Source organism: Brachypodium distachyon, chromosome 5 (assembly GCF_000005505.3).
Source record: "Brachypodium distachyon strain Bd21 chromosome 5, Brachypodium_distachyon_v3.0, whole genome shotgun sequence".
NCBI lineage: Eukaryota > Viridiplantae > Streptophyta > Magnoliopsida > Poales > Poaceae > Brachypodium > Brachypodium distachyon.
Window position 1 is genome coordinate 14,752,777 of NC_016135.3, and position 13,969 is coordinate 14,766,745.

General features: G+C 43.6%; 3 protein-coding genes across 4 annotated transcripts; 2 read left to right on the forward strand and 1 right to left on the reverse strand.

Moving 5' to 3' along the window:
• Nucleotides 1-249: 249 nt before the first annotated feature.
• Nucleotides 250-8,263, forward strand: LOC100828567 (pentatricopeptide repeat-containing protein At2g06000; the record flags this gene model as incomplete). Its single annotated transcript, XM_024456046.1, has 5 exons — nucleotides 250-2,045; nucleotides 2,479-4,755; nucleotides 5,213-7,259; nucleotides 7,573-7,884; nucleotides 7,993-8,263. A coding segment is annotated over one exon (1,695 nt), but the record flags the coding sequence as incomplete, so codon positions are not given.
• On the reverse strand, nucleotides 3,550-6,150 carry LOC100823637 (protein LURP-one-related 6). 2 transcript variants are annotated; one of them, XM_010241644.3, is made up of 3 exons: nucleotides 5,893-6,150; nucleotides 5,240-5,482; nucleotides 3,550-3,858 (listed from the first exon to the last, which is right to left on the reverse strand). In XM_010241644.3, exons 1-3 carry the CDS (start codon nucleotides 6,115-6,117, stop codon nucleotides 3,778-3,780), a joined length of 549 nt encoding a protein of 182 aa, XP_010239946.1. In that variant the 5' UTR covers nucleotides 6,118-6,150; the 3' UTR covers nucleotides 3,550-3,777. The 2 variants fall into 2 exon arrangements, with proteins under 2 accessions (XP_010239946.1, XP_003579823.1); XM_003579775.4 differs by having other exon boundaries at nucleotides 3,550-3,912.
• Nucleotides 8,264-11,134: 2,871 nt separating the features above from the next.
• Nucleotides 11,135-12,138, forward strand: LOC100828866. Its single transcript, XM_010241645.3, has one exon. The coding sequence runs from the start codon at nucleotides 11,428-11,430 to the stop codon at nucleotides 11,773-11,775; it is 348 nt and encodes a 115-aa protein (XP_010239947.1). The 5' UTR covers nucleotides 11,135-11,427; the 3' UTR covers nucleotides 11,776-12,138.
• The last annotated feature ends 1,831 nt before the right edge of the window (nucleotides 12,139-13,969 follow it).

The following is a 13,969-nucleotide window of genomic DNA, read 5'->3' on the forward strand; positions in this document are numbered from 1 at the left end:
GGAGTATCAAATATACTGCCATATTGGATTTAATATTTTTAGTATTGCACGTTGTTAAAAAACAGTAATTTATACAGATATCTGAATAAAAAAACAGCATTTTTTGTTCCAAATTCATACTGAATTTAATTAGAAATTTCCTGTTTGACCAGGTACTGTACTTCAGGAACCCCCAAACCCGCTCTTCTCCCTCCCACCCGCACCAGTATGCAGCCTGCGCCGCCTCCTCCCATCGCCGTCAGTCCATGACCGCCGCGGCGCCTCTTCCACCCCTTCCTCCCAGATTTCCCTTCGCCGCCGCTTCCTCCGATGCTTCCACACCAACACCTACACATCCGGCTCCGCCTGCCCCCTTGCCACCCCCTCCTCTGCCTCCTCCACTCCTACAGCCCCAATGACCGCCCGCCGCCGCAGCACCAGCCCTCACACGACGCTGAGCTCTGGATCGCGAAGGCACTCGCGTCTGCGGCCTTCCTCCGGCCGCACCACCTCTTGGCATTCCGCCGCCTTGCACCCTCCCCGGTTGCCGCCGCCGCCGCGCTCCGCCACGCCCCGTGCGCCTCGTCCACGCTCCAACTGTTCTCCGCCCTGCATTCCTCCCAGCTCGCCATTCCCCCGTCCGCGCACTCCTACCGTTACGTTATCTCTATGCTGTGCCAGTCCAGCCGCCACACTGACGCCCTCAAACTGTTCGACCAAATGACGGACCAGTCTGGTCACTTCCCCAATGCTCGTTTTCTCTCCTTCTTAGCCGGATCCTGTGCCAATGCTGGCTTTCTTGATGCCGCTGCAGCATTGCTCTCAAAGGCACCCCAGTTTGGTTGCTGCGTTGAAGCGTATGCATATAACAAGCTCATGAACTCCTTCATTGGCTGTGGCCGGGTGCAGGACGCTGTGGCGTTATTTGAGGGGTGGATCCAGGGGGGAGCGTATTCTCCGGATGTGTGGAGCTTCAATGTTGCCATCAAAGGTGTGTGCCAGGTGGGGGATGTCCAAAAGGCGCTCGAGTTGGTCGAAAGGATGGCGGAGTTTGGTTGCTCGCCAGACACCGTCACAAATAACATTCTCGTGGGGGGGCTATGCAGGGTAAAGGAGGTGAGTAGGGGCCGTGAGGTATTGAGAAGGCTTCAGAGGGATGGTGTTTGCATGCCCAATGTAGTGACGTACACCTCTGTGATCTCAGGTTACTGTAAGTCTGGCAGGATGGAGGATGCGATGGCAGTATACAATGACATGATTGGGTGCGGGACAACACCAAATGCGGTCACATATAACGTGCTTATCAATGGATATGGCAAGGCTGGTAATATGGGGTCTGCGGTGGCAGTGTATCAGCAAATGATACTTCGTCGCTGCCCTCCAGATGTTGTGACATTTAGTACGTTGATTGATGGGTATTGTCGGTGTGGGCAACTGGATGATGCAATGAGGACTTGGACTGAGATGTCTCAGTATCAGATTCAACCAAATGCGCACACGTTCTCAATCATAATACTCTCATTTTGTAAGCAGAACAGATCAGCAGAAGCACTGCGTTTTTTGAAAGAATTGAACATGAGAACAGACATTGCACCAAGAGCATTCATATGTAACCCCGTGATTGATGTACTGTGCAAGGGTGGAAAGGTGGATGAGGCAAACTTGATCCTAATGGAGATGGAAGGGAAAGGGTGTCGTCCCGACAAGTATACATATACTATTTTGATAATTGGGCACTGCATGAAGGGTAGGATATCGGAAGCCATCACATTTTTCAATAAAATGGTAGATACCGGGTGTTCCCCTGACAGTATTACAGTTAATTCTTTTATTGGTTGCCTTTTAAAGGCTGGGATGCCTAGTGAGGTGGACCGCATAATGAAAATTGCATCAGGGAGTACTTCCTCTAGTCAGGAAGTTCCTTCTCCTGTGAGTCAAAGCATAGACATTTCAGTAGCTGTATAGTTGAATGATACAATGGTGAACGTAGGGAAGAGCATCTTAACTGTTTCCGGCACGTATCGCGTGGCATCTGACACTTGTCCAAATAAGAAGAACAAGCTCCGGTGAGTTGATGTTGCTGTTTTTTTAATCAAAGGCCTTTCACATCATCTATACTAAACATTTGGTTCATCTGAACCATTTCCATACAGAGTCGTAATAACTTTATAGTTATCATCTTGGCTGTTCAAAACGTGTTAAATTCAATAGGTTGTGTAGCCTGATTAATGTCCTCTCTACATTTTAGTTAATCATAGATATAATAGCAGGGGTAACCGGAGACGGTGACTGGGATTTGATAGTTTGTTCTAGTCTGTACAAACTGTGGACAGGATTTCACTGCACGTGCGCTCATCTGATTCTATCGAAATTAGAGGCCTGGCTGGCAAGTTCCTGATTTTACTTGCATGTCTAGTCATGTGAACTCCACATGAGTTGTATTCAATTAAATCATAGTCAAAGATTGGAAGGCATTATACTCATTTTTTTTTACATTAGTTGCCTTGCAGGAGGTTCAGTTATGAGGAACTCAAATGTAACTGGAGATCTTGATTTCACCAAGGCTATAGAACTATTGAGAAACTAATCCAAAGCAACTTTGTGCTAAGAAAGAAAAGGGACAAGCAGTTTGGTGCTCCATGTATTCACTGAAGTAATTTGGTGATATCCACAGCAAGAAGGAAGTGGCAGCGCGGCAAATTACACAGGGCTGCTGATTTGCTGAAGTGTGCTTCAGAAATTGCATCAATGGATGCTTGACACACACTAAACACCTCATGTATGATTGATCAACTCCCTGGGTTTCAAAGCGCAAGGTCCTCCTATCACATTGGAGGAGCTATTACCTCAATGAGGGAAAATTAGCAGTTGAAGACTCAATGTATGAAGTACGCGATGAAAGTATATTTACCCTCTAGCAGAGGTACTTCACTTGTATTGTTCCCTTTTGTTCATTGTTCATTCTGGTACAGAAGATATTTTAGGAAAGTGTAGTTGATCATTTTGACTATCATGCACAGTATGTGCATTTTCCGTACAATCATGTCTACACAAACCTGAGAATACAGTTTTGGCAATTACATTTACTTTGTGTCTCTTATTGTCTTGTTTCCATACTTCTCAGCATTGCCATATGACATGTGGAGGTGTTTAGCAGCTTGGCTTAGAAGTCTCATAAAATGAGCTGTCAGAAAGCTAACAAGGGCTAACTTTTTGTAATGAAAACATTGTATTAGGTTCTCTCCTACACCTTATGTTGTAGATGCAGGTACTGTAGCGAGTAGTGACAACCATTGCATTTCATTGCATGGGAGGAGGGAGAGAACATGGACTTACAAATTAAGATCATGGTAGCTCGATAAAGCATAAGCCGTTCCATCGAACCCAAGTTCAATGGGTAAATTCTTCGTTATTTCAGCTCTAAATTGATTTTTTCCCTCCATTTACTTTATTTTATTTTCTTTGTTATTTCAGTGAATATAAGTTCATAAAGCTGTACTGGAATGTTGTCTGCGCCTGTATACTTTGTGCTCCTATTGCTCTGTTGTGTGTATCTCTGTTTGTCAAAGATAATTGAGCATCAGCACATGTCATGTTCATACAATAAGATCTTGGCACTGCTACATCATCAATTAACCCCTCTTTAACCTCTAAATCTTTAAGACCATCTAAATCTGATATACACTGTAGCTGATACAGTGGGATGGTCTCAGTGGACATGCATTGATCTGATCTCCACTTCCAGACAAAGTAGGTGAATGTAAACCCACTGTCAGTGAACTAATTTACTCATCCATGTTATAAGCATCTGGTAGATTCCCCATGGATGTTGTCAAGAACTGCCATCACCCCAATGATAAAAGCCTGGTCACAACCTGACTGCACAGTCACATGGTAGAAGTCATTACTCCCTATCAGCTGTTTCTTTGCCATCTACAGAATGGATAATACATGTGTTAGATCTTAATTTTCTCAGGATGCAGAAATGCTTGTGAGTTGTGGCATGCATGGAGATGCTTATAGACTTCGCTAGACACACTTGCACAAAGATGTTGAGTAGCAATCAAACAAGATCACTGAAATAATTAAAGAACATTCCTTAACCAACATCTTACTTTAGAGTAGCCTCTTTTTTCTATCATATTGTGTTGTCATTCTTGTTAATTATGACTCATGAGACATCTGTAGTTCATAACTGACTTGGGCACATGAGAGAAAGATAGTTGTTTAGTATTCCACATATTCAAACATGCCACTACAAAGAAATCCCAGTTCAAAATATACCAGTCAAATTTTGCACCTGTTCCTATATGCCACTACTGTTCGTCGACCATGTAAGAGATTCAAAATATTGTCAGTTTTTGTAATTATTGACCAAAATACCTTGTTAGAAAAAAAATCCCTACTTTATCTCCATGGCCAACAGGTTCTACTACAAAAAGTTGTACAAATGTTCTCTCTAACATATGCAGAAACATGTATGCATAGAAATCTGATGCACTATAAAGTGGCGTATATGAAAATCAGTACAAAGGGAAAATCGGCTTTCAGGCAGCCACTTGATGGTCAACTTGCTAGTATCATATTTGGAACCGGTGCAGTTTTGAGTGATATTTTCGTATATGGAACCGAGATTCTTAGTGGCATATTTCAGACTGACCAAATTTTCAGGGATATATATGAAATTTTGTCCTATATGGAAACAAGGGATTCTCCAAAAGAAATATGATTTCCACAAAAAGAAGATGAAACTTTTGCTTGCAGGGGATTATGAAGGTATGTTTTGCATATCTGTGCCACTATTTGCCAGTGCAATCAATTACTGTGCGTCTCTATCTGCAAAAGATGTGTATGGGTTTGTGGTATGCATGGAAATGCTTTTGCACTTAACTAGACTTGCATACACATGGAGAATGGCAAGCAAGCAAAATCACTGCAAATAATTGAACAGCACCCCTTAACCAACATAGTCTCTACCCCTTCTTTCTGTTGTCATGGAATAGTTCTGTTAATTAGGATTCACGATGCACCTATAGTTCACAACTGACTAGCGCACATGACAGAAAGATACGTACTCGTTTAGTACTCCCTCCGATCCTAAATTATTGTCGTTGTTTTAGTACAAATTTGAACTAAAACAATGACAAGAATTTAGGATTGGAGGGAGTAATTGACTGACAACACAACGGAACTGTAGGAAAGAAATATAATTTACAGAAAGTTTTGCTTGCAGGGGATTATGAAGGTATGGGTGGCATACCTGAGCCACTATTTTGCCAGTGCAATCAATTATTGTGCAGTCTCTATCTCCAAAAGACCCACTGATCTCAAAGTCCCAATTTTTGCAGTGCCTCTTTGGTTCAATGTGAATTCTAATTGGTGCACCTTTTGCTATGCATGATTTTGGATCAGTTAGGCTAAAGACCAACTTGTTTTTCCCTTGGTAATCCATTGAGTACCCATTCCATTTGTTCCGGGTGCTCAGTGCTTGGACAATGCCTCCCTGCAATGGAGACTAGGGAGTTTTAGTACGGTGATTGCCAAACAAATATAGGATTGGATATGAGGGAAATTCTTTGTGTTGTCTTCTGGTGCATTGACACGTGTCTTCACTCTCTCAGGAATTCTATGTTTAAATTTACTTGCACCCATGTTTAATGTTTAACTTTACTTTAACAGCTAGCTTGAATCCAAAGGAAATGAGTTTAGATTCTTCACAAATTAAGGAGCTATACTGGGCACAGAAAAATGTGGAATTACAGAAACCAGAACATTGGGAGCAGAATAACTTAATTGAACGAATAGTTCTAGCCTGATCAAGTAACTTTCAATTCAGGTGAAGGACTCAAACAAGTGGTAGTAGAGGAAACAAACCTATCTAAGAGTTACTGTTCTGCAGTTATGGTCAATTACCTTCCTAGAAATGAATAATATTTGTTCTCCTTCACCATCTTTCACCATGAGCTCTCCCTTAGATCCAAGTATTCCACAACCATCCACAATGAAAACAACATTATGATTGAAGTCAGTAACAACAAAACCACCGCCATTCACTACCATGGGTCTCCTCCTGATCATCAGCGCTGTTGGAGTGCTCGAGCAAAACATCTTGCTAACTACAGGCATGCTGTTGTCCATTTCACTTGATACTGCTCACAAAGTAAAGAGAGATGGCCCTATTACTCAGTGTGAGCTCCTGTTTCACTGTCTATCTTGCCTCTAACATGTTCTGTGGCCTGCAGGCGAGTATATATTGGGGGAGGGACGGTTGTTTGAAAAAGATGGTCACCTAAGCTAAGAAGCAAGGGGGAGCACTCAGTACTCAGTAGGTGTGGCGGTCAAGAGTTTCTCTGATAAAAGTCACAGCAAGCTCTCCCACATAAAGTGCTTCCTGAAAACCTGTTCCCGTTGAATAGACTTTGTCTAACTTTCCTAAAGCATCATAATTGGTGACAGTTCTCAGAAGTTTCTTCTTGCTCAAACAATGTCCCTTCATATGTTTTTTCTCTCTTGAGTGATTCTCATGTACACTCTAAGGCAAATCATTTCGGACCACATCACTTCTTTTGTTTCTTTTCAGCCCGAACTGCTGTATGTTTACTGCCGGAACTTTGTACAGATCTAGGAGCCAGCATAAGGTTTTCCAATTATCTTTCCTGAAAGCATGTGAAATTGTGAACTGAGTAGTGAACTAGTGACTATGAGTGTGAGGACTGAGGACCATACAATGCAGCGCCTGGGCGAATTAATGTTTTGGCTAGAGACATTATTACATTTGTTAGTGCTTCTTCTTGCAAATATGCTTTCTTCTGGACAAAGTTAGCCTTGCATTAGCCAAATACATGGAAAAGTACATCTGGCCTCTGGGTACAATGGTACATGCACTCTGTGGTTACTAGCGGCAATTTTTGCAAGTGACCAATTATTGTGCTTCTATTTTTCCCCACTAGCTTTATCCATAGCAATTGATTGAATCTGATAGCATTATCTTGTGAATATGTTTTGTTCACAAAAATTTAACAATCTGTCAGGAATTTTTGCCATCTGTGGACTGGAGAAGCACTCCATTCACGATGAGAAGAAGCCAACATGTGGATTCATTTGCATGCAGAAATGTGTCGGACGGTCAGCACAAAGAGAAGTTTGGATGAAGGGTGATTAGAAGCCACCAGCTCTTTTGTGCCAGGCAATACAAAATTGGCAGAAGTATGGCTGATCAAGTTAATAGCCTATACAAGGAAAACTGCCACATGATGGATGAGAAGGATGGCGCAAAGAAGGTGGAAGGTTTCCATCTTTTAGTGTCATATTGTTGATGCCCATCTTTCCTCTTATATTATTGTTAACTTTAGGAGAGTTCATCTCTTTCTAGTATTTGTTCCCTGGGCGCAATTGTTAGAAGTGCATGGAAATCTTTCTTATATTTTGCCTGAGCTGAGTTTATATTTCTATCTTTTCATTTGTCGTCGCATGGAAAAAATCTTTTCATTTGTCATTGGTTTTCCATATGTTGAGATTTTTATTTAATTTATTTGTCTGCTGTTTGCGTTATGCCGTTTTGTTGTTGTTGACATCTTCTCACTTTCTGTGAAGGTCCCTTTCATGTAATCAATCATTCACGCTGGCTGGAACTAAATCTCAGTATCCTTCTTTTCTGTAAAATGCAAGAAAAGGTGATGATGCCCTATTCTTGATGCGTATCTAATTTGAGATGAAAAGGACTACCCACACTTCATTTGCTGGTATTTTCTGGTGACCGGCCTATGAATGTTTTGTGCAATCAAAAGTTTCTTTTGTTCTCTCCGCTCCTATCCCAGACCTTCAATGGTGAAGCGGTCTTGCATAACAGGAACCATTAGTTGCTGAATCTTCTCCTTCGCACCTCGACCATTGGTGAAGCCTAAGGTAAAGCTGTCGTGTTCTTATGTTAGAACTAGAGATTCTGCAAAGCTTCGGTATGAAGTGCCTAACCTAAAGGTTCTGTTGCCTAACTCTACCACCTTTTGTGGCCAGGAAAGGCCATGAAACGTTGTCAACCATTTCTGGCAAGTAACGCTGCAGCTAGTTAAGGGCGGTGCGCTAACATCTCAAGGCACCCCAAGAAGAATGGTTGATGAACGCTACCGACTGTGCCTTTAGAACTAAGCAACCACCTGCCACAGGAAACTTGAAGAAGCTTCTCGTCCTTCACCCGTCTGATGTATCTCAAGTAAGAATGCTAGCCTGATATGGTTATTCTTGAGAGATAAAAAATACCACAATCACTGGACTCTTCAAGATGCTACTCCAGAGTCAGATTCAAATGATACTTACATTCAGCTGATACACTGAACTTTCTTCTCTTCAACTGTAAAGTCTTTTCGAAAGTGGTTCTCGAATAAGAGACCGCGTGAATTCTCTCTCACAGTGCTGAATGATGCGCGTGCGTAATCCTTTGTTTCAAGATTTTTGGGAGATTAGCACTTGAATCCCTTGTCCATCTATGCCTTGTAATCTGAAATCAGGATTTTGGAGAGAATGAGCGAGTATAATAAAACGAGGGGAATAACATTAAAAATCGTGGATTAGCCAGGGACTGGATCCCGATTCCGTTGATCGATGAGTGTGACTCCTTGGGCCTGATTGATGGTCTGAAGGCGGCACGTTAGCTCCTGTATCGGTCACACTTTGCAGGATATACGGTCGCTACTGGCATATGGTGTTAGTATGGGCGGAGATAGGGCCGGTGCTACCTGTGCTGTAGCACCGGCCTAGCAAGCGTGGTTAGAAGGAGATGCTGTCCATTATCTAGCTTATAAATTGAAAAATCTACAAGTATAACAAGTATAGCACCATTAGACCCATCTTAGCACCTTATCCGTTTTCTGGGTCCGCCACTAGTATCGTGCAATCGTGTTGCTCACGAGCTTGCCCAAATGACCAAAAGGGATATGTATTGGCGAATGTTCTTAGGAGCTCCTGGCACGAGATCGTAATTCTTTCGCTTTCTATCAAATTGGAAAAGAAAAACGCAGAACGTGAGTCCCCCGTGCCCAGCCCGCGCCGCGCGCACACGCTGCTGCAGGCTCCCCTGCCCAGCTTCCCTGCGCAGGCCGCCGGCCCGAAAACAACCACTTTGGGCTTTTCCTTTGGAGTTTCTGACGCCACCCACGCGTCGCCTCCAAATGGAAGAGCCCTGGACAGTTTGACGGGCTCCCATCGAGCTGCACGATCTCGTCAAATCCTTCACCTTATCAACACATTGCTGCTCACCGTCGTGAGCCTTCCATCCATGGCAATTGGCAGGACAGTGCAGCGTCGCCAAGCACCCGACAAATCTACCCGGCAAGGACGGCACTGAAGAATACCAGCTACGAGCCATGGCATTAGCGTAGCCTATAGTGCAACTTCATATACTACGGAGTAGTATCTAGGAAATTTGCACTAAAACCATTAGAAACGGAGGGAGTACTATTAAGTAAGCACAATTTCACAACTTTTGTACCTTTGTGTTCATATACTGTACTGGTACTGTTAAGTATACTTCTCATAAATTGGCCCTGGACCTAACCGATCGGTTCATCACTCCTCTAAGAGTATGAAATAATTCAAACATGGACACTTTCAGAACCTCAAGAAAGGATGACACTTTTAGAATGGATTTCTTGGTGCATCACGCTTTGCAAATCAAGCCGGCCATATCCCTTTCTGTACAGTGAACAGATCAAAACGGAAGCAACCACGACTGCTGAGTGTTTACACGACATTTCGACATAAAATCCGACGGAAATCAAGTACCTCTGCTGCGCGTGTGGTGTGACCAGTCAATGCATTTTCTCCAGCTATCTAAAGTAATCCCTGTTTTCATACACTACTACTACGCGGGCAAACGGGGTGCAGGGAAATTCAGGACGCCCTTTTCCTTTGTGTCCTGATGAGATGATGTGATATTCCCATATCTCCATATATGGTTCATAAAGACATAAATCAATTAAAGATTGCCGTGATGGGTTGTTAGTTTTTCTTGTTTCGTGTTGTCACCAACTGTACTCCAATCACCTTAGCTCGATCCTGTCCCTCTTTATTCCGGTCTTCGCAGCTGATGGCGACTAATAACCGTGGGGGTGAGCTAGCTCAAGCTGTATGTATGCAGTATGCATACTATTCCAATTGTTTACAGAAAATCCAGAAGAAAGATAACGTTGCATTGAAACGACTGACCGAATGGGGCCTGTACGCATATGTCGGGAAAATTGTGCAAGTTTTTTTTTCCTCTGTACATTTGAGAAATGAACAGAATCATTCTGATAAATTTAATAGAGGAAGGTTTTCTTTCACTAAAAGATAAACTAAGATGTGGCAAGAAAATAAATTTAAAAGGTGACTCGTGCATACCCATGGCCCTCGACCGGAATTCCATTGTTTAATTTTTTTTCATTTCTGTGCAGCTTTTCATTTCCTTTTCTTTCTCTTTCTTTTATTTCACCAACCGTGATCGCGTTCTGTACCTGACAAACGTGTTTGAACGACTGCTTGTTGTTGCCTGGGGGTGACAAAGGGTACGGTCGGTGTAGAAAGCATGAAGCATCTGAGCGAGAGCTCAAAAAGTGTGCTGCGGCAAAGCTTTTGTTAAACCGGCCTTTGTTTTGGAGAACATCAAGATTAGATTAGGTACATATTAATGTTCAGCTTCGAACTTTACCTGAGTTATACGCTACATAAATACTACTTTAATCTGGATAGATGTGCCTTTCTAGCTTGTAGGAGTATATTTACGTTCCATGCCAATCTCACGCAGTCCTAACGTCTGATGCCATTAATTTGCAAAAACTAAGCAAGGTTTTAAATTCGTGCTAAATCATTTCGCGTCGGCATCCTCCAGAGTGCCGCAACCGCGCCATCTCCTACAAAAAATTAGCGTCACATCTAAATTTATCTGTCATATAATGAAATTTTGATTTCGTGGCAACTGTCGTAACGTCGCGCCGAGGATTCCGTGCCGTTATAGCGGCCAAATCGCGCACTATTTATTTCTATGAAACCAAGTGACCAAATAAGATGTTAAATAACAAAAAAAAGAAATAACTAGGAATTGCATTCGATTTTGCTAAAGGGTATCTTACCCACCCCTTTCTTATATGGACAACAAAGAGTTCGATCGTGCATGCATGACCATCAGTCCAGCATTTCTCACACCAGCTAGTCCAAGCATTGTCAATATATTATCCTCTCATTTTCCTTAATTTTAATTAGTTAATGACTTTGCACATGCAGAGCAAATCACCAAACATACAGCCTAGCCTATCCATCTGATCCCCTGTCCCTGCTCCCCCCGGCGCTTTATATACCACTGACGAGCACGAAGCCGGTTTCTCAAAACAAAACCACAACGATCGACGGATCGAGCAAAGCCGAAACCCACCAGCGCGTGCGCCAACCGAGAAATCAAGCAAAGCCAAAGCAACAACAATGGGGGAGGAGGCGCCGTGCAGCGTCGTGCCGCGCCGGGCCGCGGCGGCGATGCACTTCCGCCTGCCGCGCCACGGGCTACGCCGCAAGGTCCTCATCGTCCGCCTCGGCGGCAGTGCCGGCGGCGGCGCGGCACGGGCGGGCGGCAACCGGCGGATCAAGCTCCGGCGGTGGTTCCGCCGCGCCATGTGGACCCTCGCTGAGCTCTGCGTGGCGGTGCTGTCCGGGCCCCCGGCCCCGGGGAAGCCGCCGTCCGACTCGTCGCCGTGGATGGGCGTCGAGCCGTGCTTCGCCGCGCCATTCGTGCCGGCCGTGCTGATGAGGCGCGCAGGGCAATATGCTAGCTAAGCTAAGCTTTGACTCGTGACCTCCGCGAAGATAACACTGATGTATGTACATACGGCTGCTGAATGTGCAAACGATTTGTGCCGCAACGCAAGCGATTTGTTAATTTCTGAAACTCTGAAGATTACATTCACTGGTCCTGCTCCTGCTCCTGCTCCGGATTTCCTCTCCGTTTTCTTTAACTTTCTTCGTAATCTTCTGATTTTTGCTTCCAACGCAAAGGGAAGTTTGGTGCCGCACTGTGCTATTGCAATTCTGATTACATGGACGCTCAGCAGTAGCTATCTTCCCGTCTGAATGTAGGAGACATTTTGTCATTGCCTGACTTTAAGCTTTGATCACAGTTTAATCCAATGATATATGGTCTATGTGGTACACATTTGATATGGTTGGGTTCACGTCAAAAAAGTACATTCGTCGTCAAAAGGTACGATAGAAAAAATTGTGGTCAAAGATTGAACTTGGACAGTCAAAATAAGTCTTATACAACAGGACAGAGTGGACAGAACAGTCAAAATTCTTCCTCAAAAAAAAAAAAGGACAGTCAAAATTCATGAGTGGAGTTGGCTCCCATAAAATTCATTATTTGGCCTCAATTCCATACGATTCTAACATAGACTCAAACCCCATTCTCTTTTTCTTTTGAAAAGTCCAATGCATCTAGTCTCTACTCCCTCTGCTAATTCTTGTAAAAATATCTAGGCGACAATGAAAACTTCTAATCACATAAACGTGTTTTATGAATGGGGTTTTCATTCTCAATAAATTCTTCCATCTTCTGAAAACTTCAATAGTACCCATTAGATTTTTAAATAAACGGACGGACCTGATAAAAGGTGAAACTACTGATCGCTTGAACGCATCTTATGAAAGAAAGAAAAACTCGTAAGTACAGTTCTAAGTTTTTTTTCTTCAGAAAATACAGTTTAAGTGAATAGATGGTCGATCTGTCACCTGATCTGTTTATTTAAGAATTAAGATCTAATGAATAGAATTTGAAATTTTTCATATTTTCACCTGGGACGTTATCTATGTCCTGTACGCATTCACCGTACATATCCAAATAAATTCTAATCATGTGTTTGTCCTGTTCCAACTTTCTCTAGTTCCTGCTATCCAAATAAACTGGCAATGCTGCCCATGGATGATTGATTCCATTTGATCTCCACATTCTCAAAGAATTCGCTTTGTCGCCCGAGAGTGCGTGTTGACGTAACTAGTACCGACAAAATCAACAGCAACATTCAGAGAGTTTTTTCTCCATGCTCTCAGATGCCGGAGACTACAAGCAAACCCTGCAGAAATTCCACGTCCGTAAACTACAAGCAAAATTAGTCAGCAAACTTGCATAAAACCCATGTTCTGGTGTATGGCACGCGAGCAGAGGCCGGGTGATCAGCCGCCATTAACGCCGGACTTTCTGTACAGTCTGTGCGTGCGCGGCAGGCAGGATTCAGGAGCCGACAAACTCGGAAACCCAGCCCCAATCCCGATCGACTACCCGATCGAGCATGCATGTTGCCGCGTTGAATGCCAAGACAGGGACAGGTGCCCTGCCCGCCTTGCACTGCCATGTGCACTCCGGCCGTTGTGGGCAACACGCCCGTGATGTGTTGTTCCCATCATATCGTCAGTGGTCGCCGCTCGCCAAACTACCGTGGCGCCATTGCAACCGGAACACGAGAAGGAAGTAGATGAGGAGAAGAAGAACAAGCTTACCCCCATCCATCATTGGCCGGTCGCGTCCCGTCCCGTCCCGTACCTTGGCCTAACTAACCCGTGATCTCTCTCTTTCTCGATCCGGTGTCCAGTCGCGCTGGATTGCGTATCATGCATCCATGAAAGTACTTCCTCCGTCTCATAATACGAGACACGCACGCATTCCTAAATCATCAATTTAACTAACTAAAAATTAAATAATAAAAAGTTTATATCATTAGAAAGTTTCTTCGATAACAAATCTAATGATATACTTTTTTGTTAAAGAACATACATATTTAATTAATCAAATTGATGATTTAGAACGCGTGCGCGTCTCATATTATGGGACGAGAAAGCAGTAGAATGATGGAACTTGCAGGGGATTGGTTTCGCAGGGATATAATTGATGCCTTCGTACTTTTGATATGTTGGGGCTGGCCGGCTGGCACAGTATCTCCTCCTGCATTGCAAGCGACATCGTCGCAGATCACTGCAG

Excerpts from the sequence above, each read along its gene's own strand:
- LOC100823637 (XM_003579775.4), bottom strand. The coding sequence starts at position 6,117 with ATGGACAACAGCATGCCTGTAGTTAGCAAGATGTTTTGCTCGAGCACT. Across the intron at positions 5,483-5,892 it reads TATTATTCATTTCTAGGAAG|GGAGGCATTGTCCAAGCACT; the intron begins GTAATTGACCAT and ends TCTCCATTGCAG. Across the intron at positions 3,913-5,239 it reads CTGGCAAAATAGTGGCTCAG|ATGGCAAAGAAACAGCTGAT; the intron begins GTATGCCACCCA and ends TCCATTCTGTAG.
- LOC100828866 (XM_010241645.3), top strand. The coding sequence starts at position 11,428 with ATGGGGGAGGAGGCGCCGTGCAGCGTCGTGCCGCGCCGGGCCGCGGCG.